The 15,535-nt window shown below is 34.1% G+C and overlaps 1 protein-coding gene across 1 annotated transcript; it reads left to right on the forward strand.

Annotated features, from left to right (window-relative positions):
• The first annotated feature begins 1,167 nt into the window (after positions 1–1,167).
• On the forward strand, positions 1,168–1,694 carry LOC133816601 (uncharacterized). The gene is made up of 2 exons (XM_062249004.1): positions 1,168–1,530; positions 1,643–1,694. Exons 1-2 carry the CDS (start codon positions 1,202–1,204, stop codon positions 1,674–1,676), a joined length of 363 nt encoding a protein of 120 aa, XP_062104988.1. The 5' UTR covers positions 1,168–1,201; the 3' UTR covers positions 1,677–1,694.
• The last annotated feature ends 13,841 nt before the right edge of the window (positions 1,695–15,535 follow it).

The raw sequence follows: 15,535 nt of genomic DNA on the forward strand, positions 1-15,535 counted from the left end.
AAAGAAATAAAATATGTAATTGTAATCACTAGTTACCAGTTAGAGCTAATGATCTCCAACTTATAGTTGTCCCTATGATAAAGGCAAGTGATCCTTCAAGAACAATCATGAGTTGAAGAACAAACAAGCAAACATATATAAGAATTTAACTTTCTATGATAATCTCATCTAGTATTCAGAATTAAGATGAAATTAATCATCTGTTGTACCTGATTTAGTGTTGTAAGACCTCCATGGAGATGCTCTCTGCTATATATATTGGGACCTGTTCATGTTTTCATTCATTAGTAATCTTATTAGTATAAATAATATGAATATATTTTCATTAGAAATATAAGCAATTAAGTGGTAGTAAAAAAAGTTACCACATAAAAGAAAATTCCAATACCATATCATGTGAATACTGAAAATTTATCCAGTAGATCAGTAGACCTACAAGTGTCTCTGCTGTGTGGTGGGGTGTTGTTGCTACTGCACTTATGCAGCTAGCTGCTACTGCTGCTGCAGGGGTATATATATACATATATATTTATATATAAGAATAAAAGAATATCATTAAATATAATAGTTTATATATAGCAGTATAGTATCTACAGTCCCAACTGACTGTTTTGAGTCATCAGACTCATCACCATAGAGAAATTATGAGCAATGTGTATTATTTGTTAAAAAATTCCAATAATGTTGAGGTATATGACTAATGTTGAGGTTAGATAAGCCAAGGGTTCTTAGGATTTAAGGTGATTCTTTTCTACAGGCATTTGATGCTAAGTTGAGACTCAAAATAATGTTATAAATTTGCATTTCTAGAATAACTTTTACACATTGCAATCTTTCGACTTGAAAAGTGGATTGTATCTAATTTTGAGAAAGGGGAACAGGAAGGAGAAAATGTATATGAGGATTATTTAGTGGATTTCCATATGTGATGTTGCCTTTTTTTTTTCCTCTCCTAATTCATGATGAACTAGGTCATATCTTAGGCATTCTTATTGTTGGAATTTTTCGGTCACTAATAATATTTTTGCAATCTGGTGCTCTTTTAGACTGCTTAGGAGAGATCCAATGGATGCACTTGGCTATGCAAGTTTGAAGCCATCCGTCATGAAGATTGCTGAATCTACTGATGGTCGTCCTTCTGAGATGGGTATAGTTGCTGCATCAAGAAATGGTGAGGTTTTGGGCAGCCAAACTATAATACATGAACTTTAGTCTTTGGCACAAAGAGAAATCGAGATATATCATCATGAAGGATTTTAGTACTGATGTTTCTCACTTGTTTTTAATATTTAGCTTCAATGGACAGAGAGATGTTGTTCTTTCCTTTCATGTTTCCCATGCCTGTTTAAAACCATGGAGTGCCATAATGGTTATTCATGAAACAAATGATGGGCAAATATTTGATGCTTGGGAACATGTAAATTTTGATGCTATTCAGACTTCGCTTGAGGTTTTTAAATGCTTAGAGGCTGATGGTTTTCCTATTAAATATGCACGTGTACCTATACTGCTTTTGTTTTCAATTGCCAGGTTGACATTTTTCATTCTTCCTATGTTGTATTGTGCATTTTAGATGATAAATGTATTTTGCAATTCTATCTACTGTACTTTGTCTTTTTCTAAACATCATTAAAAATCATAGATGGGCAGAGGAAGGACAACCACTGGCACTGTAATAGCTTGTCTTTTGAAACATCGAGTTAATCATGGTAGGCCTATTAAAATCTTGCTTGATACTATGACCCATGAAGAGGTGGATGGTGGAACCTCTAGTGGTGAAGAGACTGGAGAAATTCTTATTCATAGTGCTGACCAGGTAAAATTCTGAAATGGATATTTTTTGCTTGCTGTTATATGAACGCTTCTCTTCTTATTCTGGCTTGCTTATTCACGAGGTAGCCAATATACTTAGCAGTTATTTTCTGTTTTATTTTCATTATTTCTTGCTTTTTATTTGCATGCACTTGCAGTTGCCTGTCTGTCAATGCCTTTGTTGTTCTAGCTAATTTTTATCCTCCACGTAAATAATGTATTGTGCAAAAATTTCCTTCATCTCATATTAATGTTTAGTGGCATCCATTTTTCTGGGTTATTTTGGTTGTTTAGTTCATATTTTCTCCTTAATGAATGATGAATTAAAAAAAGAAAAGCTTTTCTTGTTGGACAGTTTTGGGCTTGCAATTCTATTCTTTCCCATGATATTGGTGGGTATTCTTGACTCAGGAATGCCAAATGACACCATCTTGAGAATACTGTTCTGCTCTGTTCTTGCTCCAGTTGATATAAAATTGCTTCTTAATATCTTGGCTTGTTATGTTATCCTTGACATTTTTATGTATTATGTGCCTTTAAGTAGTTCTCATAGTTGTTTTAATATCTTGTAGCTAGAAAATTATGCGAAAACTGAAGAAGCTAAAGTTGAGGAGCTTATAAAGGCAGTTGCTGATTCCGGTGCCAAAGTAATTGTTAGAGGAGCAGCAGTTGGGGAGATGGCACTTCATTTCTGTGAGCGCTACAAGTATATCACCTTCTATTGTGTTTTTTTATTGATTAACTTACTAATTTTCAAAACATACTTGTGATTGTTGTACATATCTAAATGATTTTGATCTTTTATGAAATCTGTCAAAAAATTTCAAGTTTTTATTATTCTATTAAGATTTTTCTTAGCATATCTGATAATTTAATTTGGGACTTTTTCCTTACAGGCTTATGGTTTTGAAAATTAGTTCAAAATTTGAATTAAGACGATTTTGCCGCACTACTGGTGCTGTTGCTATGGTAAGTCAGCTAGAATTTAATAGTACTCAATTTTTTTTTATTTTTTTCCAAAATTCTCTAACAATATTATTGAAGTAATTTGAAATGCTAGATAATAACAATAAAATATTTCTTTGTTTATTTTGCAGATGTAGTAGAAAATGATACTTAAGACTCCTTGAAAGTAGTAACTTTGTTTATTTCTTTGTGTTGAAAGTAGTAACTTTTAGACTCCTTGAATATTTAAAGAACATTTTGCTGTTGATGACAGTGTTGAATGTTTTAAACTAATTTGTGGATTGTTAATACAATGTTGAATGTTCTTACTTTTTGTTATTTGAAAATCAAGTTCATTTGATGATGCTAGTATATATTAGATAGCTAATTTTAATTATATAAAAAAATTAAAATATAATAGAATAAATTAGTGTTATATAAATAAAATATATAATGAGAATTTAAACATATCTACATATAACAATAATACAAAAATTGTATTATAATATCTATTACAATAACACTTTTTATGCAAATAATTGTGTTATGCAAACTTCATTATATAACACAAATAATGTGTTATACTAAAGTGTAGTATAACAAAAAAAATGTGTTATACTAAAGTATAGTATAACACAAAAAATGTGTTATACTAAAGTGTTGTATAACACAAAAAAAGTGTTATACTAAAGTGTAGTATAACACAAATTTATAAGTATTGAAATGTGTTATATAATCGACTATAAATAACATAATTAAACACTTATCTATATATTAAAATAACACAGAAAGTGTGTTATCGTTGACAGTATAATAACACATCTGTATAATAGTGATAAAGTGTTATGTAAAGTACCCTGACCTACAATAACATAGTCGGTCTTAACACATCAAAAAGTGTTATGGTATGTTTTGATAACACATTTTCGGTGTTATTAAAATCATTTTTTCTTGTAGTGAAAGGCACCGAGTTAGGCGGCCAGATCAGGTGTCTCAGTCACGTCTGACAAGGTTCACCGAACGAAGTTTTGGATCTTTTATCACTCGTCTGATTGCTATGGCCTCATGGTGGGTGCCAAATTGGAGATGTGATTTTCTACAATTGACTAAACGGGCACCAGCAACCTGTCAAGAACAAATAAAGAGACAAGAGTTCAATTGGGAGCACTGGTGGGGTGTCAACCAAAGGGACTCCGACGCTCAAGTTAGTCGGGTTGTAACAAAAATTAATTGAAAGTAATAAAACTATGATGTAAATAATGAAATAACGATGGATGGATGGGTAGTAGAATGGTCAGAGTGATGGTGGCAACGACAACGGAACTGAACGACTGGGTCAAGTCTGGTGAGGTCAGATCAGACAGACTGATTCGACTTGCTTGACTGGATCGCTTCGAAAGGGTAGTCTTCATTTTCGTAAGAGAGTAAAAGAGAGTAAAGTGATTCTTCGATGTCCCACTCTAAACCCTTGAAGGTCTTTTTTATAGTCATCCTCTTTTTTCCGTTCTCCTCTTGTCTATCTCACTCATCTGCCCTGTTCTTCGTGGTTCCCCTCAAATTTTCATGGGAAGAGGAGTGAGTATTTCGATTGCTTCAATGTCTCTAGCTGACTGAGTGCTTCCAGACTTGGGCCTGGGTGCTAGATGGCCCGTTTTGATGGCTTATTCAATATGTGCGGACCCATTTACATTAGTTTGGGGCCTTACTGGCTTATTGGGCCTGCTGACTAGTTGGACTTTAATTGTAGACAAATTTTGTCTACTACAATCATCTTAGTAATAATAAAATAAATGATAATTAAAGACAAAGTCTTACATTCCCTTTTAAAACCATTTTCAAAATGTTTTATTAATTAACTAAATAAATGAAAAAACCAATAATTGATCATTATCAGTAGTGGTACATGCATGTGGCAGTCCAAGAAACCTTATGTGTGTAACACTATCCTAAAATAAGGGGATTTAATTTTTCATGCATATTTATTATAATTAATTAATAATTAGGAATTCAAATAAGATATCATTTTTATAGGGAAAAGAAAAAAACTTAAATTTTAAAATTCAAAATTCAAAATTAGAATGTCATTATCATCTTATTATTAATTAAATAAATATAATAATTAAAACCAATTTTGACTATCCATATTTATCATTTCTCACTTCAATTTATTTTATTTCTATACAATTTCGAAAATTGCATTATTGCAATGATAAATTGTGGAACTTCAATTACCACATAATTGTATATTTATCCTAAAGAATAAATATTCTCTTAAATAGCTCATTCACAATTTTACCGTTGTATCAACTCTTACCTTAAATAGTCTTGATAGAGCCGTCCTGGTGACCTATGGACCAACAATTCCAAGCTCCAATAAATAATATATTATTAACCAAAACTCTTTGATTCAATAATCATATTTATTAATCTCATGATTACTCCATTATAAATATGAGACTGCACTCTTGAGCATTAAAGATGTATATTTACTGAGTATTTTATTGTAACTATAAAGAGTCCATTGATATAATCATTACATACAAATTAATCCTCTATTGATAATTCATAATTAAGTGGGAATAAAATTATTGTTTTACCTTTTTAATTATATCTTGATTCCTAGTGTACCATTGACTTTACTAGTGAAGGTTAATTCATATTCCTATAATGAATTTGACGTCAATAACCTTTTTAGTTCCAAAAGCCAACTCAATAGGGAACCATCATTCAATCTATAAGAAGGTATATATTCCATATCTGCTAAGCTATGTCCCTATCCATATACATCATTGAATCTCCAAAACAATAGTTCTTAGCTTGATCATTCTGACAAACCATAACACATGAATCAAAGGATCAAATGACATATATAGGAGTTCATCGTAACTTCAGGATTAAGATCAGTTTGCATATGATCATCAGTTGATGTGTTTTTTAATACTACGAAATAATATTTAAACAAGTATTATCAAATCACATCGGTCCAGTTCTACATACTCTCTATATGAAAAGTACCTCCACTAAAGTGTCCCACTACACTAGTAACCCGGCTCTAGGTCACTTGTATTCATAATACCAGTGGACCGTACTAGCAGTAATTAATCTAAAGATTCCACAACTTTATTTTACTGCGAACTATTTAAGTCCATTATCTCAATCTCGATCCTCTCATACCAATATGAGATTGAGACCACATAGATGAACTTGGGAATTTTATGATATTTACTAAATATTATTAACAATAATATAGTACATAAGCTACATATACACAATAATTCAATTCATTTATTCATTTAATTAAAACCATTGTCAAATATAATTGCTTTAAGGGCACAATTCCCAACAATCTCCCACTTGCCCTAAAGAAAATGAGGAATTTCCCTCAACCCCAGATCTGCAAGATTATCTTTAGAGGCAATCTTCAAGAAAGTAACATCTCCTCGGTTGACTATCTCTCGGATCAAGTGATATTTCCTCTCGAATGTGCTTTCCCCTTTTGTGACTTCTGGGTTCCTTTGAATTAGCTATTGCCCCACTGTTATCACAGTACAGAACAAGTGGCTTATCCATGCCTTGAACAACTTCCAGATCAATATAGAACTTCCTGAGCCACACGACCTATTTAGTTTCTTCATAAGCTGCTATGTATTCGACTTCCGTGGTGGAGTCTGCAATACTAGATTGTTTAATACTTCTCCAAACTACAACACCTTTCCAAGTGTGAAAACTGATCCCGATGTCGACTTTCAACTATCTTTGTCTGATTGAAAATCAATATATTCAATGGGGTTCAGGTCTCCTCCTGAATACACTAGCATGTAATCTCTAGTATGTCTGAGATACTTGAGAATATTCTTTACTATTATCCAATGACTCAATCTAGGATTGGATTAATAATGACTGACTATCCCTACTGCATAACAGACGTCAGGTCTAGTACACAACATTGCATACATTACATTGCCTACCACAAAGGCATAGGGATAATGCATCATGTCCTTCTCTTCCTGAGTTGTTTGTGGACATTGTTCTTTAGACATTTTAACTCCTGACCAGGTAGGCAGAGTGCCTTTCTTGGAGTTTTGCATTCTAAAGTGTTCTAGTACTTTATCAATATAAGTTGCTTGAGACAGTGCCAAAACTTTGTTCGTTTGTTCTCTATAGATCTGAATTCCTAGAATATATTTGGCTTCTCCTAAATCCTTCATTTGGAATTTCTAAGCTAACCATTTCTTTACTTTTGAAAAAGTTTCTATGTCATTCCCAATGAGTAGAATATCATTAACGTAAAGAATGAGGAATGCCACAATCTTATCTTTGATTTGTTTGTAAACACAAGGTTCATCAACGTTTTATTCAAAACCAAACGTTTTGATTGTTTCATCAAATCTATGATTCCAAGATCTCGAAGCTTGTCTGAGTCCATAAATAGACTTAAGAAGCTTGCAAACTTTTTTCTCATGACCTTTAACTTCGAACCCTTATTTTTGAGACATGTAAATGGTTTCGTCAAGATAGCCATTCAGAAAAGTTGTTTTAACGCCCATTTGCCAAATATCATAATCCTTGCAAGCAACTATGGATAAGAGTATGCTGATAGATTTAAGCATGGACACAGGTGAAAAAGTTTCTTCATAATCAACTCCTTCTTTCTGTGTGTAGCCTTTTGCTACTAGCCTTGCTTTCCCATATGCTCCTCTCTTCTTCTTGAATATCTATTTGCAACCACTAGGTTTAACATTTTCAGGTGGATCTTCAAGAGTCTAGATAGAATTGGAATACATCAATTCCATTTTAAGGTCCATGGCGTTTAGCCATTTTTCTTTGTCAGAATCTTCCATCGCATTTCTATATGTCGTTGACCTATGAAATTGGCCAACGGTCGTATGTACAGTATACGACACCTTTTGAATGAAATAAATGACAGAGTACAATTATCTTAAATTAACACACAGGAATTTTATAGTGGTTCAGCCCTGTTCAGATTAACAGTAATAACCTAATCCACTTAGCTTTTAGTATTGAGTCACTCGACAATTACAAGTACGAACTGGTGAGTTCACTCACCAGTAAGATTTTTCTCCCAAAATTCCAGAGAAAGAGATCAGATCCAGAAAAGAGAGTCCAAAAAAGTCCCCTTAAATGAAGCATTGGGTCCTTTATTTATAGTACCCAGGGGTTGTTAAATGACCAGTAATACTGGGATCATGGTTTGGCACATGATCATCACGTAGTGGAGATATGTGTCCACCTCCCCATGATCATGAGATCGTGGGTCTTCTCGTTGTTTCTTTAGATCATGGTAGACAATGCACAATTGAAACTTCTGGGAAAATGTTAAGTCTCTGTCGGTATATTAGACTTAGGTGCTAGGCCTGAAGACTAAAGCTTGGGTGTTGGACCTGTGACCTTCTGGGTGCTGGACCTGTTGATCCTCTGGGTGTTGGACTTGTTGATCCTCTAGGTGCTAGGCCTATTGATCTTTGGGGTCCTAGGTCTACTGATCTCAGTTTGAACGAGAGTGAATATTTCTCAATGAAGTGTACTTGGGGGTTTAGGATGACCACCCCATGAAAGATAGGGTGGGCCGACCACCCAGGTGGCTCTTGGGCCTGCTTAGGCCAACCACCCTAGGGGTTGAGGTCAGTCCGACCACTCCTAGGGGTCCTTGGGCATATTGGGGCCAACTACCCTAGGGGTTGGGGTCAGGCCGACCACCCTTAGGGGTCCTTGTGTATGCTGGGGACGACCACCCCCGAGGTAGAGGGTTAGACCGACCACCCCTAGGGGGTTTAGGCTTGGTCGACTTTCCTAGGTCCTGGACCTATCTCTTTTGCCCGTCGGTCTTTTCTCAATACTTTATCGTTTCTCCCTGATTGGTGATGTCACGTGTCTCATTCTCATTTTCCATGTCATCTTCTTATTTTTGAGGGATAACAATGTCAATGGATCATCTTTGTTAGTGTCAGACACAAGCATCTAAACTTCATGTTCATAGCGAACTAGTTGTTTACCAACCCTCCCACTATGGAGAAGCTCTCCATTGTTCTGACTGGAACTAGCGATATCCTCTGGCCGTTTTTCATTTGCTACTGTTGGTGATTGGTCTTGTTTATTTGAGACTATTTCCTCAAGTAAAACTTTACTTTAAGGTTTGTGGTTATTTATATAATCATGCTCCAGAAAAGTAGCATTTGTAGATACAAACGTTTTGTTATCTTTGGGACTATAAAATACACCACCTTTTGTTTTTTTGGAATATCCTACAAACATGCACACTTCAGTGAGTGATTCCAACTTCCTAGTCTTTCCTTTAAGCACATGTGCAGGACAACCTCATATACGGAAATGGCATAAAGTAGGTTTAGTACCATTCCATAATTCCAATGGTGTATTCTAAATAGACTTAGATGGAACACCATTGAGTTTGTATAGAGAACATTTTATTGCATAACCCCAGAATGTCAAAGGCAATGATAAGAAACTAATAATTGACCTAATCATATCCAACAAGGTTCTGTTGTGTCTTTCTTAAACACCATTTTGTTGAGGCATTCTAGGTGCAGTGAGTTGAGATTGAATACCATGCTCACGTAAATGGTCCTCAAGTTCATAATCTAAGTACTCTCCACCTTGATCTGATCGAAGCTCTTTTAGTGATTTACCTAATTTCTTTTCAGCTTTTGCTCGTTATTCTTTAAACTTACCGAAAGTTTCGGATTTCCTTTGCATTAAGTATTGATAACCATATCTCGAATAATCGTCAATGAAAGTGACTAAATATTCATAACCTCCTCTAGCATGGACATTTAGTGGACCACAAACATCCGTATGTGTAAGTTGAATTGGTTCTGTGGCTCTTGAACCTTTAGCAGAGAATGGTCTCTTGGTCATTTTTCCTTCTAGGCAGGATTCACAGACAGGGAGAGAACCAATAGATAGCTCTCTTAAAGTACCATCCTTTGTTATTCTGTTAATTCTTTCTATACCAATATGTACCAATCTCAAATGCCACAGATATATTTCACTATCAGAATCTGTCTTCTGTCTTTTAATAGATATGGGATTTGCATTTTTAAATTGTGCGCCCTGATTTTCCCAAGGGCTGATTAGCAAGCTGAGATGCGGCCTAACCTTGATTATCTCGTGGACATCCCTCGCAACCGGAGCTGCGTCGTAAGGTCATACCTCCTTAGCTTGAGGATGGTTGGGGGTTCACCTCTGGTAACTTAAAGACAGAGTCCAGGCTACGACGACCGAAGGTCGGGTCAAGCATCCAGCCCGCAGTACGAGCTGGGGTTGAAGGCTGTGACCCTTTAAAAAGTCAGCCCGCAAGGTAAACGTGCATATATCAAACATCACGTGTCTGATATATCCCTGACTTCTCGGACACGCAGCAGGAACGTGCGTATTCAAACATCCTTAACTAGGATGGGCCGTGCGGCCCATTATCCCCTTACCTATTGATTTGACCACACTTATGTGTCAGGTTTAGGAATTAATCATGAATGTCACAAAGTCGACATGATGGGTAAGAAGGTCACGGGATGGCCTTCTTACCAACTCCCAGGTGCCTTCTCCTATAAATATGGATACCTTGGGAGTTGATAAGGGTTGGACTCTCTCTTGTAACAAACACCCTATAATTGTATCCCCTGAATATAGCAATAATATCGACTAGTGGAGTAGAAGGATTTTAACCTTCGAACCACTTAAAAAACGTGTCTCGAGTAGCCATTTCTTTTTCCTAAGATCATATATCTGTTTCGGTTCACCTTTAGCACTAATCCCTTTCTCTTCTTTTCTAAATTTCCTGTTGGCGAAGAGCCGCGTCAACATAAATAATTTCATAATTATAACTATGCTCAACATTGGACTCTAACTTGTAAAGTCTACCATCAGACTTTGCAGAAAAAATGTCAAAATCGTATTTCGAAACAACAATCGAATTATTGTGAAAAGAAATATTAAAACTTTGTTCAAGAAATTTTGATAAGGAAATAAAATTTCTAGAAAATCCAGGAATAAAATAAACATTGTCCAACACAATAAATTTACTATTATAAAATACTAGAAAAGCTTTTCCAACTGCAGCTGCCGAGATCTCCTGCCCACTTCCAACTTTCCTGCCCACTTCTCCATGAGCCAGCTTCCTTGAAGTACTAAGACTCTGTGAAGAAAAAAAAACATGATTAGTGGCTCTGGAATCAACTATCCAAGATGAAAAATCATCTTCCACTAAACAAGATTCTAAAATAAGTAAATCAAATTTACCCTTCTTTTTGTCTTTCAATTTAGCTAGGTACTTAGGACAATTCCTTTTCCAATGACCATCATGTTGGAAAAAGCTTATACAGGATCTTTATTTATTTTCATGTATATCTAATATTAAACAAATTAATACGAGATAGCCTAAAACATGTTTCTAAAATTGAATTCAAAGAGAAACAAATAATATAATACTTACAGTATACACAGCGGAATTAAGAGTCCTTCCTTCAGTTTCTCTAACTCTTGTATCCTTTCTGTCGCAGAGTATTATCAAGAAACTGAACCGATCTTCTATTTTCTTCACGATCTTCCAATGTATCCTTAGAACCACCTAGACTAGTGTGGGCAATTCTCAACACATGAGATAGATATAGAGAGAAGAAGAGAAAATAACAAAGTGGCTTAGAAAAGGACTTGTGTTTAGAGAAAATATAAACCTATCAGAAAATCTGACTTGTGACTTATCTGTCGTCTCTGAAATCTTCTCTCTAAGCACTCCTTTTATAGACTCAATTAGGCCATTTAATTTAATTAAAAAATCAATAAAATAACAGCCATTTTGAAGCCCTAGGTCGAAATTATCATGGGCTATAGGCTCGTGAAATTTCCCATTTGATTATAAGCCCATTGGACTTAAAATCAAGGCATGTATTATTTTCTATTGATTTAATTAATTAAATAATTATTTAAATCCTTTATCAAATTAATTATTTATAATTTGAACCTTGATTTAAATTTATTTATTAATTTAGATACAAATTTATCTTAATTAATAAATCTGCCATAATTTCTCTTTTCTTCTCAAAATTACACAACTCTGTGAAACTATCCAAAATTGACCTGGTTAACTTTGATATTTATAATTGATAATTAAATCAATTAATTGAGGCTATCTAGATGATTTTATCCAAGGTACAATGGGGACCATGGGCCTATGAAATCAAGCTCCAATAAGTTATCATAAATCTAACAAATAAATTTACTAACTTATTAATTCCTCGTGACTCCACTATAGACTTGGAATTGCACTCTTGAATTCATAGAACGCTCTATAACAAATATAGATACGCTATTAATTATCCATTGTTACAACCATAATTGTCACTCAATCCTCTATAGACGGTCTACAATGAGATATACCCCTCATTGTATTTTATCCTTAAAACACTTAGTTCCTTGTAAATGATATTTCAGTAAACTAATTTAATTACTGAAATGAGATCTCTATCATTTAACACCTTGAACCAAACTAAAAGGAAATCATTGTTTCACTTCTTCATCAGAAGCTATAGATGTTCATATCTATGATTAACACTCCCACTCAATTATACTACCGAGTTCCCAAGATGTAAGTATGGGCTAGTCCGTAGGGTAAGCTGGTAACGAACAAATCAAAGAACTCAAATAATACAATCAGTTAGAATACTAACCACTCAGAATTGAGATTGAATTGACCTATGGTCAACTATATGATATGACTAGAATAGATAATAACGGCATGTTTACTTATCTTATCAACTGTCAATATCGGTCCTGTCCGATGTAACAAATACATCCGATCTTATCTACTTTGCTAATGTTCTGGAAAGAACATAACACTGTAATGTGTAAGGAGATCATATCGTAGATTGGCAAGTCAGTGTAAATCCGGTGCACTGACTAATCTTAGGACTAATTTATTTTGAACATATAATCATATTTATATTCCACTGTGATTACGTCACTATAAATAAGATTAGCTATATGCTCGGGATTTAATAGAAGTTTATATTAAACAAATAATCATGAAAATAAAACATGTGAGCAAAGTGATTGACCAAGTCAAAAAATGATTTCTATTCTTTTATTGATAATAAAATGAGATTACAAAGAATTTGGGTTTTAATTAGGGCATAAAACCCCAACACATCAACCCCACAATGAAAGCATGATCCTTTTGGTGCCTTCTTTTTTGAGTTCTTTGCAGAATTATTGTTCTTGGAAGACTTGTTGGTCTTCTCTAGTTGTTTGTTCTTTCCATGGCCACCCTTCCTTTTCTTCGAATTTCCATTTGAAGTGGAAGGCTTGGTTTCAGCAAAATTTGCATCCTCAACCTTAGTGGAACTTTACTTTAGAGACTCAAAAGTTTGCAACTCATTGAGCAATTGGGTCATATTGTACTCCAACTTGTTCATAACCTAGTTGATACTGAATGCCACAACAGTTAGTGTGAGAGATTCAAGTATCACACTTACTTAAGTTCTCGCATCAATAGTTGCACCATGGATTTCTACATTGTGCAATATTTTGATCATGTCTAGGACATGTTCTCTGACAAAAACATTTTTCTTCATTTTCATATTCATGAAGCTTGTAGTAGCATCATGTCTGTACTTATCAGGTTGTTGGCCAAACATGCCTTGTACAGATTCCCAAATCTTATAAGTTGTTTCAATAGTTTCAAACTTCATTCTGAGCACATCACTCATACTAGCAAGCATATAACATTTGGCCTCATTGTTAGATAAGATCCAACTGTCATGCTTTTCTCTAGCAGTTTTGGCAGCAGGAACCTCAGAACATTCCTCATTTAGGATAAACAAGTGGTTTTCACAAATCAAAACAAAGTTCATGTTTGATTTCCATTTCATGTAGTTATCACCAGTCAATTTCTCATTGGCAAGTAAAGCAATTACAAGGTTTGGATTAGACATATTGCTGAAAAATAAATAAATAAAATATAATGAATTAATGCATATAATAAATATCAATTTATATTTGGAATAATAAATACGATGCATGAATGCAACACATAAAAACACAGAAAAAAAATTACTAATCCAAGATAGATTAATTTGAAAATTAACGGACCAACCTTGGGGTAGGTAAGACTAATTACATATTAACCATGAGACAAGATCTCAACTCCATAAGTGAAAACTTAAAAACTCATTTTTTTCTCTTTTGACTTATGAATTACTGTTAGTTTGGTCAATATTTACTAGACGTGCTCGAAAGCCTAAATACATCTTCAGAGTGTAACCCATTATTTTTCAATTAATGACTTAACTCAAGAGTGTGCCTTAGGGTCAGTCAAACTTGAAATACATCATTGTTCTTATTCTCGTAAGAGAAGTAAACCTTGAGATAAAATAAACATATTCGGAAGTCTTTCCTTAGGGAGGCCGTAAACAGAGGCGACACGAGGCCCTTCATATGCCTCTCGGTGTTCAACCAATAATGGAGACCATGAGACTTATTGTCATAATTCCCTCTCCCACTCACTATTTTAAAAGAATGTGTTTTTCTCAAAATTAATATTTTTCATTTTTGTTGTAAAACTAATTAAATTAATTTTACCAAATGATATTCTAATAAATACTAATCCAATTATGCAAAATAAATAATCGTGCCCTAGATTAATTTTATTTGCTTTTTAAGAAGAATACCATTCAATTTAATAAAAAAAAATTAAATAGGAAAATAAATAAATTTTAAATTCTATTTACCATCTTAACTAATTAAGACTAAATTAATTATATGAGTTATAAAATAAAAAACATATAATCAATCCTAAGCATGTTTCTAAAAAAAATTAGATGCATGCTTCATATGTACTGTGTGGGTAATATGTTTGGCATGTTTTAATGCATGATAAAGTATTAAATAATTTAATCATGTCCAAGCAAATAAATAAAAATAAATAAATGCGGTTTGAGTGTTTTGAGTATTTCTAGAAAATTACAACACTTCAAAAAAATACACAAAAAAGTAATTAAACTAAGGCCTAATGAAGAGCAACTCTTGTGATTTTGGACCTTCTCTTTTAGTCTTTGGGCCATTACCATTTTAATTATCCATTTTTATTTTGAATTAAAATAACTTTTTAATTATCTTAAATCATTTTAAGAATAATTAAACTTGTGTTTTTAATACCCAATTAGTTATTTAGTCCCAATTTGAATTTGAGCTTTCAAACAATTAATTCAAAATAAAATAATTTTAATTAGGAATTTAAATTTGAAATAAAAATCCCATTGGATAACAATTTTGGTGCTTGGTCGGCCCTAGGGGTGGGCTCACAAGCTTTGGGCGGTGGCTGCGACACACGCAGGCAGTGGCTGCAGCACACACAGGTGGTGGCCGCACAGACTGGGGTGCAGGGGCGCGGACAGAGTCAGGCGCAGTGGCGCGCGACGTGGGCGTGCTTAGGAGCAGCGGCTCGGGCCTCGGGGTTCATGCTCGAGGCTCGGGCCATAATTTATCCTGAAATTTAAAATAAAATAAATTACAAAATTCCTATTCCCCCAAAATGGTTTACAATTTTTGTAAATCTAGAAAATTTAAGAACTTTTCCTAACCCAAAAACACCATGAAAACTAACCCTTGAGAACATCTACAATTCATACATAAACATCCATCCATTCATATATTACATATAATATAAAAAATGCATATGATACCCACATAGTAATTAACATACACAGGGATTAAAGATGGCTCTGGTACCAATTGTTAGGAACTGTTC

This window comes from Humulus lupulus, chromosome 2 (genome assembly GCF_963169125.1).
Source record: "Humulus lupulus chromosome 2, drHumLupu1.1, whole genome shotgun sequence".
Lineage (NCBI taxonomy): Eukaryota > Viridiplantae > Streptophyta > Magnoliopsida > Rosales > Cannabaceae > Humulus > Humulus lupulus.

Excerpts from the sequence above, each read along its gene's own strand:
- LOC133816601 (XM_062249004.1), top strand. The coding sequence starts at position 1,202 with ATGAACTTTAGTCTTTGGCACAAAGAGAAATCGAGATATATCATCATG. Across the intron at positions 1,531-1,642 it reads CTTTTGTTTTCAATTGCCAG|ATGGGCAGAGGAAGGACAAC; the intron begins GTTGACATTTTT and ends TAAAAATCATAG.